We start from the raw sequence: 15046 nt of genomic DNA on the forward strand, positions 1-15046 counted from the left end.
TATGTTGTTAGTTTTGTCTGCTATTAGAAATATTCCTGATCGTTGTATCCAAATTATTCCTAATTGCTGTAAGTTTCTTGTCCACTACATGTATTATTTTGCTACGATGTTTCCTCATACTCATAACAAAAGACATACATCTCATTAAAAAAAAAAAAAAAGGAATGAATGCCTTAAGAACATTCAAATAATGCAATATGTACATGAGAAATTTGGATGACTAATCATTTTGAATCATGCAATATTTACATTAGAAACTTGGAAAAAAGATCATCCCATCTAAATCCCAATGGAGTGTCCCACAGGGAAGCCTAATTGATTCATTAACTTCAGGAGAAGAGATGCCTGTGTTTTATCAGCAACAGCTCAAAGCAGTCACCTGTTCATTCCATCAGATACTGATCAGCTCTGAAGCAATGAGGCCCAGTGGAAAGAGAAATAACCTCATCCCCTTGCAGCCTTTGTGGCCAGAACAGGAACAGGAGTAGGACTGCCAAGACACAGCTGTGCCTGGAAACTGACAGAGGCAATTGGCCAACAAAAGCCTCATGGCATCATCATGGGACAGTGCTCCTCCCAACCTTCTTCAGTCCTTCCCTGTTCCAGCTCCAGGAAGACATTCAGTGATGTCCAAGATCAACATTTCCAGCTAATGGACCTTCTCCTACTTCTCAGCTAATTGGAAACAATGGCCATTTCTTTCCAGTTCCCTAAGAGATATTGGACATTATTCTTTTGTTTGCTCATGCTGCAAAACCCTGTGTCAATGACTTGACAGAATTGGGTAAGTTTTGTTGATTGTAATTGCTCTTTCATGTATCTTATCTCACATCTAACAGATAACCAGTGATAACCTTCATGAGATCATACCCTCCCAAGAGTGAGCTGTTTCAACATCAGAACATAGGAGCCTTTTTTAAATGAACAAAAAGGGGGAGATGTCAGAGACAGGTAGAATAATGATAAAAGAAAGGCCTGATGAAACCAGGCCTTGTTCTGCTATATTAACAACTGGCCTGTCATCTCTTCTAAGGGCAGCTAAGCAGTCACAAGTTCCCATGTGAAGTTATTTTGAGAATGAGACTTGGTGAACAATCTGTTCTGAGGGTGAAAAACAAATGCACCTGCAAGAACAAGGGATTTGTCCCATGAGAATCAGTGAAGAGAATAGGTAACAATACAAACAATACAACAGAGAGATTTGATGCACAAGTAGAATATATTTTATTATCCAACAGAATAACTGGCATAACTAATAATAAGAAATCTATTAACTAAAGTGGCACATTAGGTTTGTCAAACTGTATAAAATAAGTTGTGTGAATAAAAAAAAGAGTTCTTCTCCAGCTCAGCTGGGTTCTCTGGGATTTTGGTTCCTCCCTTCTTTCAGGCTTTGGCTTCCCCCTTCTTTGGGGCTTTGGGTTCCTTCTTCTTTGGGGCTTTGGTCTCTCTCTTCTCTGGCACTTTGGCTTCCCCCTTCTTTGGGGCTTTGGGTTCCTTCTTTTTTGGTGCCTTGCTTTCCTTCTCTGGGATTTTGATTTCCTTCCTCTCTGGGCATTTGGTTTCCTTCTTTTCTGGAGGTTTGCTTCTCTTCTCTGGAGATTTGCTTTCCTTCTTTAGGATTTTCACTTCCTTCCTCTCTGGTGCTTTGCTTTCCTTCCTCTCTGGGATTTTGATTTCCCTCTTTTCTGGAGGTTTGTATTTCTTTTCTGGTAGTTTGTTTTCAATCTTCTCTGGAGCTTTGGTTTCCTTCTTCTCTGGGAATTTGGATTCCCTCTTTTCTGGAGGTTTGTATTTCTTTTCTGGGAGTTTGTTTTCAATCTTCTCTGGAGCTTTGGTTTCCTTCTTCTCTAGGAATTTATTTTCCTTCTTCTCTAATAATGCTTTGGTGTCCTTCTTCTCTGGGGCCTTGCTTTCCTTCCTCTCTGGGAATTTAGTTTCCTTCTTTTCTGGATGTTTGTTTTTCTTTTCTGGGAGTTTGGTTTCTATCTTGTCTGGGGCTTTGGTTTCCATCCGCTCTGGGATTTTGGTATCCTTCTTCTCTGGGGCCTTGCTTTCCTTCTTCTCTGGGGGTTTGGTTTTCCCCTTCTCTGCTTTTGGAGGTTCCTTCCCCACAGAGACACCCTTCTTTGCTTTCTTCTGCTTCTCTTTCTCCTTCTGCCTCTCTTCCTCCTCCAAGGCTTTTGTCTCCTCCTCAAGCTTTGGAGCCGGCCGCTTCAGCTCCCTTCTGCAGACAAAACAGAAAACATGGCTGAGAGTCACCACCAGAACCTTGGGCTCACTCGTCCTGGCTGGCCCTGCACTTCATTCCTTGACCCTGAGGCCAGGCAGCAGCGCTAGACCATTTCCGTGAATTCTCCTCAACCCACAGAGGTTGGGAACATCCCAAGGGAGGGCAGTGGTGGAAGGGCACCTCCAGGACCAGCCAAGCCTGAGCCTTGCCATCAGAAGGGCTTGACTGTGCAAGCTCCCTCTCCAGGCACAGCCAGACACCTCCAGCCCACTGCCAAAGGCTGATCCACCAGCTCTCTGCGCTGTGCCTGAAAACGCCCTTTGTCTCTGGACTTCCCAGTTTCAAGCAGAGCACAGAGTGCCAACGTCTGCTGATCTCTCCTGCAATTCTTACTCAGCTCATTCAGCTCCCTTCTCCCTGGGCAGAGCTGAAGCAGGATTTCAATGAGTTTGGATTTCACCTGAGGCTTAGAAGCAATTCACATTGATCAGGATGTCAGTTAGACAGGTAGACCATAGGTTAATGATGATGAGATGCTTCAGCCAGAGCTGATTGTTGTATTGCTTACCATGATGAGCTTCTTGATAGAAGGAAGTGGAGTAAGTGAACTGTTAGAAGAACATCTTGAAACCAGCAGAACAATGGTTAGCACCTGGGCTTGATGTCAATCAGTCACTAAGCAGGGGACCTTGGATGGTGCCAGAGGGTCACAGAGACCTGATGAAGACATTCCTGACTTCATCCCTTGAGACCACTGGCCCAATTGGAGACCACCGACCCAATTCCAGAGAAGAATTGCACAGGTGTGAAGGACTAATGACCTCATTTTAATACAGAGTGGGGAGGGGAGGTGCTGGGGTTGTGCACATGTATTGTGTGTAAGATCCTGGGAAATAAAGAGAGGGCAAAGAACCTTGTACAGCGCGGTCACGCCTTGTAGGGACGACTCTGGTGCCGCCCGCCGGGGTTAATAAACATACCACTTTCTAACTTTAATGAGTTAGAGAGTCACTGTTCGTGAGCCTCGGTTTTAACAACTCATAGCCTGATCCTAAATGAGAATAATCCCATCAGTCAGAAAGTAAAGGCTGCAGGAACTGCTCTCCTGCAAGACAGGCTCTTGTCAGCCAGATTTCCTGCTGGAAGCCAGCTGTGACCAAGCCAGCTGCTGCTGTCTGCCGTGGAAACCATCTGAAGCAGCCTCGTCCCTCTCCTCCCCATGAAACCAACTTCAGCCTGGCCTGAAGGAAGTCCTGATGCACAGGCTTGCTTTAAGCAGCCTCCACTCCCAGCTCACACTTTGCCTGTGTGTCCTGAGCTGGGCTGCCCTGCTGGAGCAGAGCTTCTCCTGTGCTTGCCCACTGCTGCAGCTGAAGGGGAGCCTCAAGGACAGGAGCTTTTATGGCTGCTGCTCCACCATCAGGAGAACCCTGGCAGATCAGCACTGCAAGGACTTCATCTGTGGCAGCACCAGCACCCAAACCAAGGTTTGGTCTGTGCCCCACTCCTGCCCATACCACAATCCCACTGTTTTGGTGAAGAAGGGAGATGATGAAGAAGAAGCAGCTCAACACCATGGAGCTAAAGACACCAGTGCCAAGGCAGGGCCAGAGCCCGGCTCCCTGAAGGCAGCATCTGAGGCAGGAGGGCTCACCACTAAACTAGAGAAGAAGATGCTCTGTCCCAACAGAAGAAGGTGCTTCCTCTCTTGGGAGCCAGGGAGCCAAGAGTGGCCATCCCTGTGCTGCTTCTGGCCTTTGCTATGCAGCACCTCTGAGCTCAGAGTCCTTGGAGCAGGGAAGCCCTGCAGGGACAGTAAGCCATGGAGAGCAGGAACCCATGGAAGGCTTACTCACCTCTCCCTGAGAGGTGCCCCAGAGCCACAGCTGATCTCCTGGGGGCTCGGGGAGCAGCTGGCACGTGAGGCCTCCCCGGGCACCAGCACCTCGGAGCTGGGGCCTCCCTCCACGTGGCACAGCGCCGTGGCACTGGAGATGCTGTTGAGGTGGCCAGAGAAGGGCAAGGAGACCTGCTGGCTCTCTCCTGGCTGCAGCACACCTGACACTGGCAGGATACTGGAAGCCTGCATGGAAGACAGGAGAGATGGAGGTGTTGAGCATGGAAATGGATGCAGAAGAGCAGCTTGGAGCAAAGTGCAGCTGCAGCCAGAGGGGCCTATTCCCCAAACACTGCCAGAATCACCCTGATCTCATCCTGCATCCATGTCACTGACCAGTGCAGTGACCATGGGGAAAATCTTCTCCCATCCTCACGGCTCAATGCATTCATTAGTACATGACATGAAAGTGAACTGGGATGTCTCCTGGCACTAGAAATTCTCTCTGATGCACAACTTGCCTTGAAAAAGTTTCAAAACTTACTGCTTTTAGAAAAGGAGGAGACTCAGAGTGAGAGCACTTGGAGCTGAGCAAAGGACTCCCATCCCAGCTCATCTGACTCCTGAGGCTCTTCCCCTCTCTCTCTGATTTAAATGCTGCTCCCTCAAGGTGCTACAGCAAAAGCTCCTGCAAAACCTTCCTCTGGACCACCTGAGGAGTTGCAGGGGGAGCAGTGCCCTCCATAGGTGCTGCACAGCGTCCTTGGGCAGCCCCACAACGTGTCCTGCACGGCCTCTCCAACACCCAGCTGCTCCAGCAGCACTTTGTGCTGGGCCTGCAGGGATGGGAGGCCCCTCTGTGGCCAATGCTCAGGGCCACCAGTGGCACTGGCAGCTCCAGCCCTGCTTGCCACACTGACAGTGTGCAAGGGAGACAGATTCCCTCTTCCCTTCTCCGCTTCCAGGGCAGTGTGCGGTGCGTCCACGCAGCACCTGAATCCCTCCAGGCCTGCTGGGAGGTGAGGGTTTGCAGGAGCTTGTGATGGCACCTGAAAAACAAGCCATGCCCTATGCCTGCAGGAAGAGACAGCCACTTTGCCAAGTCCCAGTTTGTAAGACAGCTTCAGGGCCAGCAGTGCAAGAGCAGCTCTCGGGTGACAGCAGAGAGCTGCAAACAGGGAGTCTGGCTGGGCTGGGAAGAGGGCACATGGAGATCAGGACTCATCCCAGCTTGCTCTGCCAAGGAAGCTGCAGCTCTTCCCATCATGATGCAGATGAAAGCCTCATCTTGCATTGGGAAGGCAACAAGGCAAAAAATGCCACACTCAACACAGGCCTGTAGGATCTGAGTGAGCTTCTCCAAGGAAAACTCTCCTATTTCTCCCTCCCACTCCCCCATGTCCAGCCACTGGCCCTGCTGCCCAGCCACTGTCAGGGCACAGGACAGCAGGGCAGCAAAAAGGGAGCTCAGCAGGAGCATGACTTGCTGGTGGCAGGCTGGGGAGGCAGCACAAGCAGTAGGTGTACAAGAAAATCTACCTCTACTCCTGAAGACTGGGTCAAATCCTGCTCTTCAGTCAGGGCTGTGGCTGCCTCCTGCTTTCCAGCCTTGAAGTGCCTCCATCGAGACGCTGGGCAATCCAAACATGTTCTCATCTCCTTTGGTGGATGGGGAGTGAATTGAGGTGGGTGAAGCTCATCTCTGGAAAAGAAGATAACTGTGAACCTGTAGTGGGACCTGTAGTGGGAGGGAGGGACACCTGCACCAGCAGCTCCTGGTCAGGATGCAGCCCCTGGCTGGCTGCTGGCACCTTGAACTGAGAAATGCTTGGATCCAGCCCTTCCCAATCCAGGCTGGAGCAGGTCTGCTCTAAAGGCAGCCCAGGGATGACACTGAGCTGCTGCAGCAGCTGCAACTGCTTGCACTGAGGAACTGCTGAGGGCAGGGATGAACACCCTGTGGGCATGCAAAAAGCACAGTGGGAGAGGAAAAGACAGAGAAGGCAAGCAAAAAGGGCAGATTTGAGACATCCAGGGGCAGACCCAGGCAGTGACAGCCAGCACAGCTCCCCCAGGGCCCAACAGCAGAAACTCTGCAGCTCCACCAGGTATTTATCAGGAATGTTTCCCTGACACTGCTGGGGGCTTGGCTGACATTTTCCAACACTCCCAGGGGACTCAGGTGGCATTCTCCATGCATCCAGACATACATACATGGGCTGTAGTGCTGGGATCCTGCCAGACTCCATCAGCCTTGGGCTTGGGGAGGTTTCTGCCAGCTGTCCAGAGCTCCATAACTGTTTTCTCTGTCCCAGGAAGCAGGCAAGAAACATTTTTAAAAAAACCCAAAGCAAACCACTACAGGGAAACCTAAAAATCCTTAAACAGCTCAACCCTGCTCTAGTTATTTCTTTAGGGACAGCTACCACTCTCCAGCTGAAATGCTGGGCTTTTGGAGAAAAAAGAAAAAGCAAATTACATGTTCACCTCCAAATTTAAAAGGATCAAGGTAGGAGAACCTTTCAAACTACAAATTATTGGCCCAAAGGTAAAAGCTTTGCAAGAAATCTCGAATTCAGACCAGGCTGACAGTTAAACAACTGGTTCCTCTGGTGGGGAGAAGCCCTCCTCTTTATGGTAAGCAGTCTGAGAGTTGAAAGCAACTGTTCTGTCAAACCTCAGGCTCCCTGGCACAGCCTGCCTTGCCTGTCCTTCCTCTTCACTGATTTACATGCAGTGCCACAATGGCCCAGGTTCAGATGTTTGGTGCCATTCAGGCAATTTGGCATTGTCATTTCCTTATGTTTTAATGTAAGTTTCAATCCTTGCAACCACTCTTCAAATGCCAGCTTTCCTTTCGTTGACAGAAAGCTCAAGGTTCCCAGAAGTATTCTGACATCCCCTTTTGTGCTCAGAGAGATGCCATTTCCAAACAGATGTTTCCAAAGTTAACAGCATTTTCAAGAGTAATGCACTAAAGTGACCCTGGATTCCAGCTCAGACCAACGACATTCTGTGCCAGACACTGAGATTACCACCCGTGAGGCACGAGCTGTTTGTGCCACCCATCCCTCCTGGCCTTCTCCACAGCAGCCTGTGCCTGTTTTCCCCGGCAGAATCCCTGTGCCCTTTGCAGCCTGCCAGGAGCAGCTGCACAGAGGCACACATCTCCCCTGCACTCACCAGTGGGTTTCTCTCATCCCCGAACACGCCGATGAGAACATTGGTGCGATGCGTGCCCAGCGCCTGCACTTCCACCAGCACTGGGATCTCTGCAGTGCTGTGAGGCTGGACAATCCCACAGGGCCTGGGGCTGGAGTAGAGCACAGCAGCGTCCTCCTTGCGTTTCTGCAAGAGACACAATGAAATGCAGCTTCAGAGGCACCTCTGAAGAAACTTTACACTCCCTAACATCCACCGCAACAGCAACTGACACACGTGTTTAAAAATGCCCAGGACAAAGGTAAAAGGCACAAACAAGATGCAAGAATTGTAGGTTTAGCATTCCCAGGGGATCCTGCAAGGAGGCTGCCAGCACAGGCACTGGTGTCTGTGGATGCAGCAGCTTTCACAACCCTCTAAGATCTCCCACAAGAAAACACCCTGAAGACTAGAACATAAGCTGTTCCCTCAGCAGGTTAAACTGCATCCTCAAGTTTACATTCAGCTAGGATCCTGTTCTCAGCAAATCTTTAAGACTGAATAGAAACCAGCAAGGTCATGTCCAAATCCTTTTTTCCCCTAATAAGCTCCTCAATAATATTTGACAGGGGGAGGTGGATGGGATGCCAAACCTGTTCAATGAGCCCGTAGCAGCCAGGCAGGTGGCTGGGATTCCTAATCAGGAACTTCTTCTCATATGGCACCTTCAGGAGGCACTCATCATACTGCAGCACGTGGGGGGACACTTGCAGCTTGGGAACAAGACATCTGGACAAAGAGATGAGCCCAGGGGAATTAGAGATACTGAGAGAATGGAGAACATTTACCCTCAAAGATTGTGAGATGGAGCATAACACACTGGTCACTGTCAAATGGACATTGAACAGCCCTGCAGTGATAAATTGCCTTCTACATCTTCCCACTCCAACAGGTCTTGTCAAGGAGGGGCAAACCCTGAGAGGCAGCACCCAGAGGCTGCCAAGTGCCCCAGGCAGAGCACTTTGTCCCACAGCTGCCTCAGCCCCTCCTTTCCCCAGGAAGGCTTGCAAGGACTCCTGTAACAGTCCCAGTGATCCATGAGCTCTAGGGGAGCCTTCCCAACAAGGAACAGAGCTCACTAAGGCTCAAGGAACACACAACTCCAGTGCCCAGGAAAAATGACTCCCTTCTCTGCCATGGTGCTGTTGCCCTGCCTGGGAACTCAGCTGCTTGCCCCAGCCTTGGAGGGCACGAGACACCAGCTGCCCTCCAGAGTGGCTGATCAGCCCCTCCCAGGCCCTACAGCTCCCTGGCTCCTTCCCTCCACAGCTCCAGGCACTGACTGTCCCCAGCCCACCTGCTTGACAAAATGGCAGCCCAGGCACTGCCTGGATGGCTCTGCCTGGGAGAGGGAACAGTCCCAGGGAACTGCATCCCTCCTGGCATTCCACTGACACCCACAGCAGCACAGCAGGATGGAATTCTGCTGCAGCAACAACCACTTTTGCTCTCAACCCTGAGAACATTCAAGCTCAGAGTGGGAAGCAGAGGGAAGGAGAAAATCTAGAGCTGAGCTGCCACATCAAGGGCTGCTTTCCCCTCCTGAGACCTTGCCCTCAGCACTCTTGCTGGCAGCCACTTCCCCCCTGCCACGTGCCCTCATGAACAGAACCAGAGCCTGGCTCTCAGCAGGCTGCTTGCTGTGTCCCAAACCAATGCACGGTGCTCGCACCCAGCACAACTCCACCTCTTGCAGCAAGAAGGAGAGGAGGCCCTGGGGAAATTTGTTCCACCTCAAGCACCAAAAGCCAGGCCAAGAAATGATCTCATTCCTGGTGCCTTCAGAAAAGGGCCCAGGACCCTGCTGGGCTGGGAGCAGGGCTGCTTTTCACCACAGGCTGCTGTCCAAGCTTGGCTCTTCTCATGCCCAGCTGGCACAACATGAGCTCATGAACCAGCACTTCTCCTTGGCAGCTGCAGCCAGCAAAGCCTGGGCAAGGCAGGGGCTGGGGGAGGCCAGGGAAGGGCTGGTACCTGGCTGTGATGACCAATGATGCCACTCCCTTGCCAAAACCCTCCAGATCCACCAGCATCTTCCTGTAGAACTCCATCACCGAGTTGGAACACAGGGTCACCTGGTGGAAGAGAAGAACAGGAAATTCTTCCTTACAAAAGCTCATTATCCACGTGTGATATCCTCCAGTCCTTGAGGGAAGATTTTGTCTTAATTCTGCTGCTGCTCCATGTGTAGAGCACAGTCTCAAAGCAACAAAAGCCTTCTGGCAATAGCAGATGTGTTAAACACACCTTGCTATCAGGGCATAGCTCAGCTACATTAAAACATTAGACTAAAGCTCTACACACCACTGTATTCAAATTAAGGCCCCAATTTCTCATCTGACTACAATGACATAAATGCAGAAGAAATCTGACTTGAACACAACAAGTTCAGCTTTACAGCAGGAAGCTGAGGGCAAAGTGTGGCCCAGCAGGTGCTGGGCAGTTCATGGCTGCAGAGTTTTTTGTCTCCACTGGAGATTCCTGCAGTGAACACAAATCCTTCTGCTCCCCAGGAGAGGGGAAATCACACCAAGAAGAAAAGCTAACTGCTTTCTACAATGACATCCCTCTAACAACCACCTTCTGCCCTCATCTTTGCTCTGCCCACTTGCAATCAAATAAATGGCTCTCAAGAACACAAGAGTGACTTCTGGCCTTGACCATATGGTATGTGACCTCAGCATATGATTTTGGAAAGAAAACAGTGCTCCTTGAGGAACACCCCGAGTAAGGCAGCTGGCAGAGGCCTCAGAGCAGTGCAGATCTCTCACTCACACCATGCTCAAAGCTGCAGCAGAGCTAAAGCCCTCCCACACTGCAGTGCAGCTGCAGCCCTGGTGCTGAAGCGTCTCTGGCTGCACTCTGCCCGTACCTGGATGTCCTGGTGTCCCTGGGGCAGGATGGTCCCTCTGCTGGGAGTGATTGTAAACTCCCGGGGCTCCACATAGAAGTGAATGCCCTTCCTCCAGGCTGGGTCACTGTGGCAGCGGATCTGATCGACGCTGTCCACGGCCGGCTGCGTGCCATCGAACGACATGCGGAGCTGGAACGTCACGGGCACCGGGGAGCTGTTAGTGAGCCGGCAGCGCTGGGTGTAGGGAAAGCCTAGGAAAGGACACCAACATCCATTGAGGCTCCCACTGTGGCATGACTCCTGCTGGGAATGGCCTGGCACGATGAAAGTGGGACTGGAGTTTAGCTCTGGATTATCTGAACTACAGCTCAGCCAGAAGCTGCATGAGGAATGAATCGTCACTCAGTTCCCTCTGACACAGATTGCAGACTGCAGCCTTGAAAATGCCCACTCCTAGCCCTGCTGAACACTGCAAGCTTCTCTCTTGGCGATGGGGAGGAGCTGCCTCACCTGCCCCAAACCAGCACCAGTGATCTCCCAGTGATGAGTGTGCACCCAGACCGAGCATTTCCTCTGAGAATTCAAGCTGTCAAATTCCCTGTTCAGCCTGCCAACACTCCCACCCTTTTCAAGATAGATAAACAGTGAGTCAGCATTGAGAAGAAGCTACAGCAAAAGAAAGTGAGGATGGAATCAGGAACTAGAACGTGAGGCAAAGCAGCCCAATGCAGCTTCTCTCTGCAGGATCTTTAAGGCATCTCTTGGTTTGGGCCAAACAGACTGAGCACGAGACAGCTCAGAGCCCACTCAACAGGGGGCACGCCAAGCCTTGCTTGGAGATTGGCAATGAGGAACCAGGTCCCACCTCACCCAACAAACGGGAACATCACACCCATGCTGCTCACTGGGATTGCTGCCTGCAAGGCTTTACCCCACTGGAGCTCTGGGATTTGCTTTCCATGCTGGAAAGCCAGAGATGCAGCCACTCATGGTGGGGATGTCCTGCAGAGCCCGGAGAGCAGCCACAAGCTGCTCTGCAGTGGACATCTGGCTGGGCTGGCAGCTCTGTGGGGAGGAGATTTCTCCCCAGGCCTGCTCACCAAGAGGCACTGGAACACAGATGGGGAGAAAAAACAACTGCAGGTGCAGCCCAGAGCTGCTCTGTGCCCATCCCATGAGCACTGCCAGCTCCAGCAGTGACTCCAGCAGGGAGGCAAGAGAGGCACAACAAGGACAAACGCAGATGGCAAAACCTCCAATGAGACTGAGCTCACGGCATGCAGACAACAGTCAACAGTTCCAAAGAAGCAAAGATACAACAGCTGTCTTCAGCTGAAGAGACCTTAGGAATGAAAGCAGATCCAGCAGGATCAATCTCCTGGTTCAGAACCATAGTTCCATTGGTTGCCTTTCTTGTTTCGTTTCTTCAAGAAGGCAACTTGACAAGTGCCTCCATGGTGATGCAGGGGGGGACAGAAGCAGCTCAGGAAAGGCAAGTAGTTTCCTTAAAAAGTCCATGACCTTCCTTGTTCTGGGTTCAGGCTTGGTAGTGAATGCTCCCCTTGGTCTGGGAAGGGGGATAGGGGTTTTGGGGGTTTTGGCCCTGGGGGTGGGCTTTTCCCTTGGGGGTTTTTGGCAGCTGTGGCGTGATGCCGTGGGCGCTGTGCAGTGGGAGCTGACGCTGGGCAGGGAGCGGAGCTTCCCTTCCTCCCGCTCGGGGATGGGAGCTCGGCCACGTGCTGCTGCGGGAGGTTGTGTGCTTGGCCCCGGCACTGCCCTGGTTGCAACTCAGCCTGGCACCCACCCTGCCTGCCTTCCCCGCTGCTGCCTGCTGCTCTCAGGCACTGCCCACATCCCCCTGCCCTCTGTCCCTCTGCAAAAGGAGCATTTCCCTCCTTCCCTCCTTCCCTGCCGCTGCCGGCTGGCAGGGGATCACTGCCCTGCCAGAGCCCACAGCTCCTCCTGCTGGGATCCTCACTGCACCAAAGGGAAAAAACGGGACTTGGCAGCTGGCAAACATCTGCTCTTGTTCTCTGGGCTCTCCTGATATAGTCTAGGAAAGAACTGTTATTCCTTTCCCCATCGTTTGAGCTCTGTAATTTCAAAGGTATCATCATTTGGAGGGAGGGGCTCATCTTTCCATTCCAGGAAGATTCCCACCTTCCTTGGCAGACATCTGTCTTTTCAAGCAGGACAGACACCAGAAAATCCTGACTTTCTATGCCTTGCTTCTGTTTGATCTGACAATGGCCAAATGCTCCCTGCAGCACCAGCAGCCCTGCAGTTCCCACCCTGAAGAGGCTGCTGGTGCAGAGCAGGAGGGAGGGATGCTTTTCCCTTGGAAGGCACAGAACCCTCCCGCTGTGTCCCAGCCCAGGCAGCACTCACCAAAGGAGATGTCCCCAAAGTCGAGCTCAGGGAGGTCGAAGTGCAAACTGGGTCCAGTGACGCTGCCCCTGCATGGCGAGGACAGAGCAGGAAATGCCTTGGTTCAAGGAATTGCAAAGCTCCGGCTGTCGTGGCTCGGGGGCACAAACCTGGTGTCAGGGCACCGTGCCTTTCAAACCAGCACACACCATGTGCTCAGCACAGTGCCCCTGGGCACAGGAGGCAGCTAAAGCCAAGTGGCCAGCAGCCAGCAGCCACTGATGGGCTCTGGGCACAGGGCAGGCAGGAAAAGCCCCCGGGATGCTGCTGGTCCCATGAAGGACCCTGAACACACAGCCAGACATGGCTCCGGGCCTCAGTTTCCCCATCTGCAATGGCATGGACATCAAGGTGTCCCCACAAACTTCTGTAACCAGCCCTGCCAGACACAGGTTCCTGCTTTGCTACTTCTTAGCTGGAACTGCTGTTCCCATGGAGGAGCTTTCTCAGCAGAGTTTGACCCACACCATCATTACAGACACAGTTCTGAGCCATGAACCCAGGGCAGCCCCAAACATCCTCTGAAAAGAGCAGCAACACTTCTACACAGGGGACAGATGAATCCTAGAGGAAAGGACCAGCTTGCCAGCAGTGCACCAGCTGGCACAGCCAAGAGCAACAGCTTCAACAACCAAACAAGGGGGTCCTGAATCTAGCACAGCACCTCACCTGTCCTTGAAATCAGCAGACACACTGCAAAAGTCACCAACACCCACTGAAAGCAGCACTTGAAGCTGCACAACACTCCCCAGTTGATTTCATGGCTGATGCCAATTCATGCCCACTCTGCCTTGTGGTTAAAAATCCAGGCCCAGTGACCTGTGCCTTCTGTTGGATTCACAGCACTGCCCCTGGCTCTGCTCCACACATCTCAACAAGAGACACCTGCCCTTGCTCAAGGAGAAAGCTGCTGATGCACAAACATCCCATCACCAGTTAGGGGAGGGACAGAGGAGAATCAATTATTGGATGGTGGAAGGTTCCCTCTTGATCTCCAAAATAAAAAAGCAGCACTTTTCCTCCAAGAACAAAGCCATCATCATTCTTTCTCCACTGGGGGCAGACCTACTCACCACTTTGCTCTTGCTAAGTAATAACTTCCTTGTTCTTGTTCATCCATCTCCCTTATCTTATTGTCATAATCCAGTGCAGATTGCTTTCATTTCTTCACTGCCTTGCCCCAGTGCCTCCCAAGAGCAGCAGCCCAGATCCAAAGCTGCAGAGCAGCCAGCATCAGCTCTCCTGCTCCCACTGCATTATCCTAGCAGCACATGGCTCAGGCTGGCAGGGACAGGGCCTCGCGCTGCTGTGGTGCTGAGCACTGAGCTCTGCCTCCCCTATCATCACCCCTTGTCCCTTGTGCTGGGCCAGGATGATCTCTTGCCATGGCACCAGCCCAGGGGATGATGCCCAAGTCCTTGGCACAGTTCCTGCTGCACAGTTCCCTGATTCCCACATCAGCCCTTTCCTGGCTGTGCACAGGAGGCACCAGAGCCCTCTGGGCACAGCAGCAGGGAGCACAGCTTGTCCCCCACAGCATGGCCATGAGAGGGGAGGTGAGGCTGCTGCTGCCCATTTGGGATGGATTATTAACAGAAGTTTTTAAAAGCACTGCTGCTGCTGCAGAATGCCCCAGGCTGGCCCATCTCCAAAGCCCTGGGGGCCTTGCTGGCTGTTCAGCTGGGACATCCCAGAGCAGCTGCTGCCCAAAGCTGATCCATCCCACTGCCTGCCATGGCCCAGGGCAGAGGGAGATCCCTGCAGGGAGGAGTCATTCCAGCTCCAGGTACCACACAGGGCAGGAGGCATCCTCCCACTAAAGCAATGCCAGCATCAGAGCTGAGATGAAGACCTCAGCAAACACCTTTTCTCTCTGCTCCACCCCAACAGGAGGCAGGTGGGGCATGTCCCAGAGACAGCTGCAGATGTGCCCACCAAGCTCCCAGGGTCCTTACTTGATGGTCAGGATGGCAGGCGTAGGAGATCCAGCCAGACTGAACCGGAATTCTTCCTCAAACCTCCCCAACACCGTGGCACTGAAGGAGATCTGGAGAGTCTGGCTCCCACCTGCTGCAATGATGCCCTCCTGGGGTGCCAACTTGAAGCCCAAGCCCACCTTTGTGGCCAAAGGGATGTAGCTGAAGGGAGCATCAAGAGCTCCTTGGTTGATCAGGTTCACCTGCAGCAGCAAGAAAGCAAAGTGGAAATTCGTGTGGAATCTTCCCTTCTTGGGAGTTATTGTCTAAGGATGCAATGAACAGCCACAAAAGGCAGAAGATGCTTTGTGCTGCTGAATGGCAGAAGTCAGAAGATACAAGAGGACAAGTTCTGCCTTTGGGTTTTCATGCAAAGCAGTGGCAGCTGCACAGACCTGCAGTCACCCTGGGGTTATCCCATGGACACAGAGCAGTGCACCTCTGGGCAGCATCACCCAGCTCATGGAGACCTGGCCCTGAGAGCAACGTGGGGTGATTGCAGCTGCCTGGTGAATCAG

The 15046-nt window shown here is 52.2% G+C and overlaps 1 protein-coding gene across 1 annotated transcript; it reads right to left on the reverse strand.

Moving 5' to 3' along the window:
• Positions 1 to 1200: 1200 nt before the first annotated feature.
• LOC135308439 (neurofilament heavy polypeptide-like) lies at positions 1201 to 14561 on the reverse strand. Its single transcript, XM_064433340.1, has 9 exons — positions 14508 to 14561; positions 10144 to 10376; positions 9246 to 9346; positions 7865 to 8000; positions 7254 to 7418; positions 6285 to 6376; positions 5610 to 5772; positions 4090 to 4316; positions 1201 to 2227 (listed from the first exon to the last, which is right to left on the reverse strand). Exons 2-9 carry the CDS (start codon positions 10306 to 10308, stop codon positions 1387 to 1389), a joined length of 1890 nt encoding a protein of 629 aa, XP_064289410.1. The 5' UTR covers positions 10309 to 10376; positions 14508 to 14561; the 3' UTR covers positions 1201 to 1386.
• Between the last annotated feature and the right edge of the window lie 485 nt (positions 14562 to 15046).

Source organism: Passer domesticus, chromosome 10, assembly GCF_036417665.1.
Source record: "Passer domesticus isolate bPasDom1 chromosome 10, bPasDom1.hap1, whole genome shotgun sequence".
Classification (NCBI taxonomy): Eukaryota; Metazoa; Chordata; class Aves; order Passeriformes; family Passeridae; genus Passer; species Passer domesticus.

Bases quoted from the DNA above. Each gene is read 5' to 3' on its own strand.
- LOC135308439 (XM_064433340.1), bottom strand. From the start codon at position 10,308: ATGTCGTTCGATGGCACGCAGCCGGCCGTGGACAGCGTCGATCAGATC. The intron at 9,347-10,143 runs GTACGGGCAGAG...CTCTTCCACCAG, and splicing joins AGGGACACCAGGACATCCAG to GTGACCCTGTGTTCCAACTC. The intron at 8,001-9,245 runs GTACCAGCCCTT...CTCTTTGTCCAG, and splicing joins TCATTGGTCATCACAGCCAG to ATGTCTTGTTCCCAAGCTGC.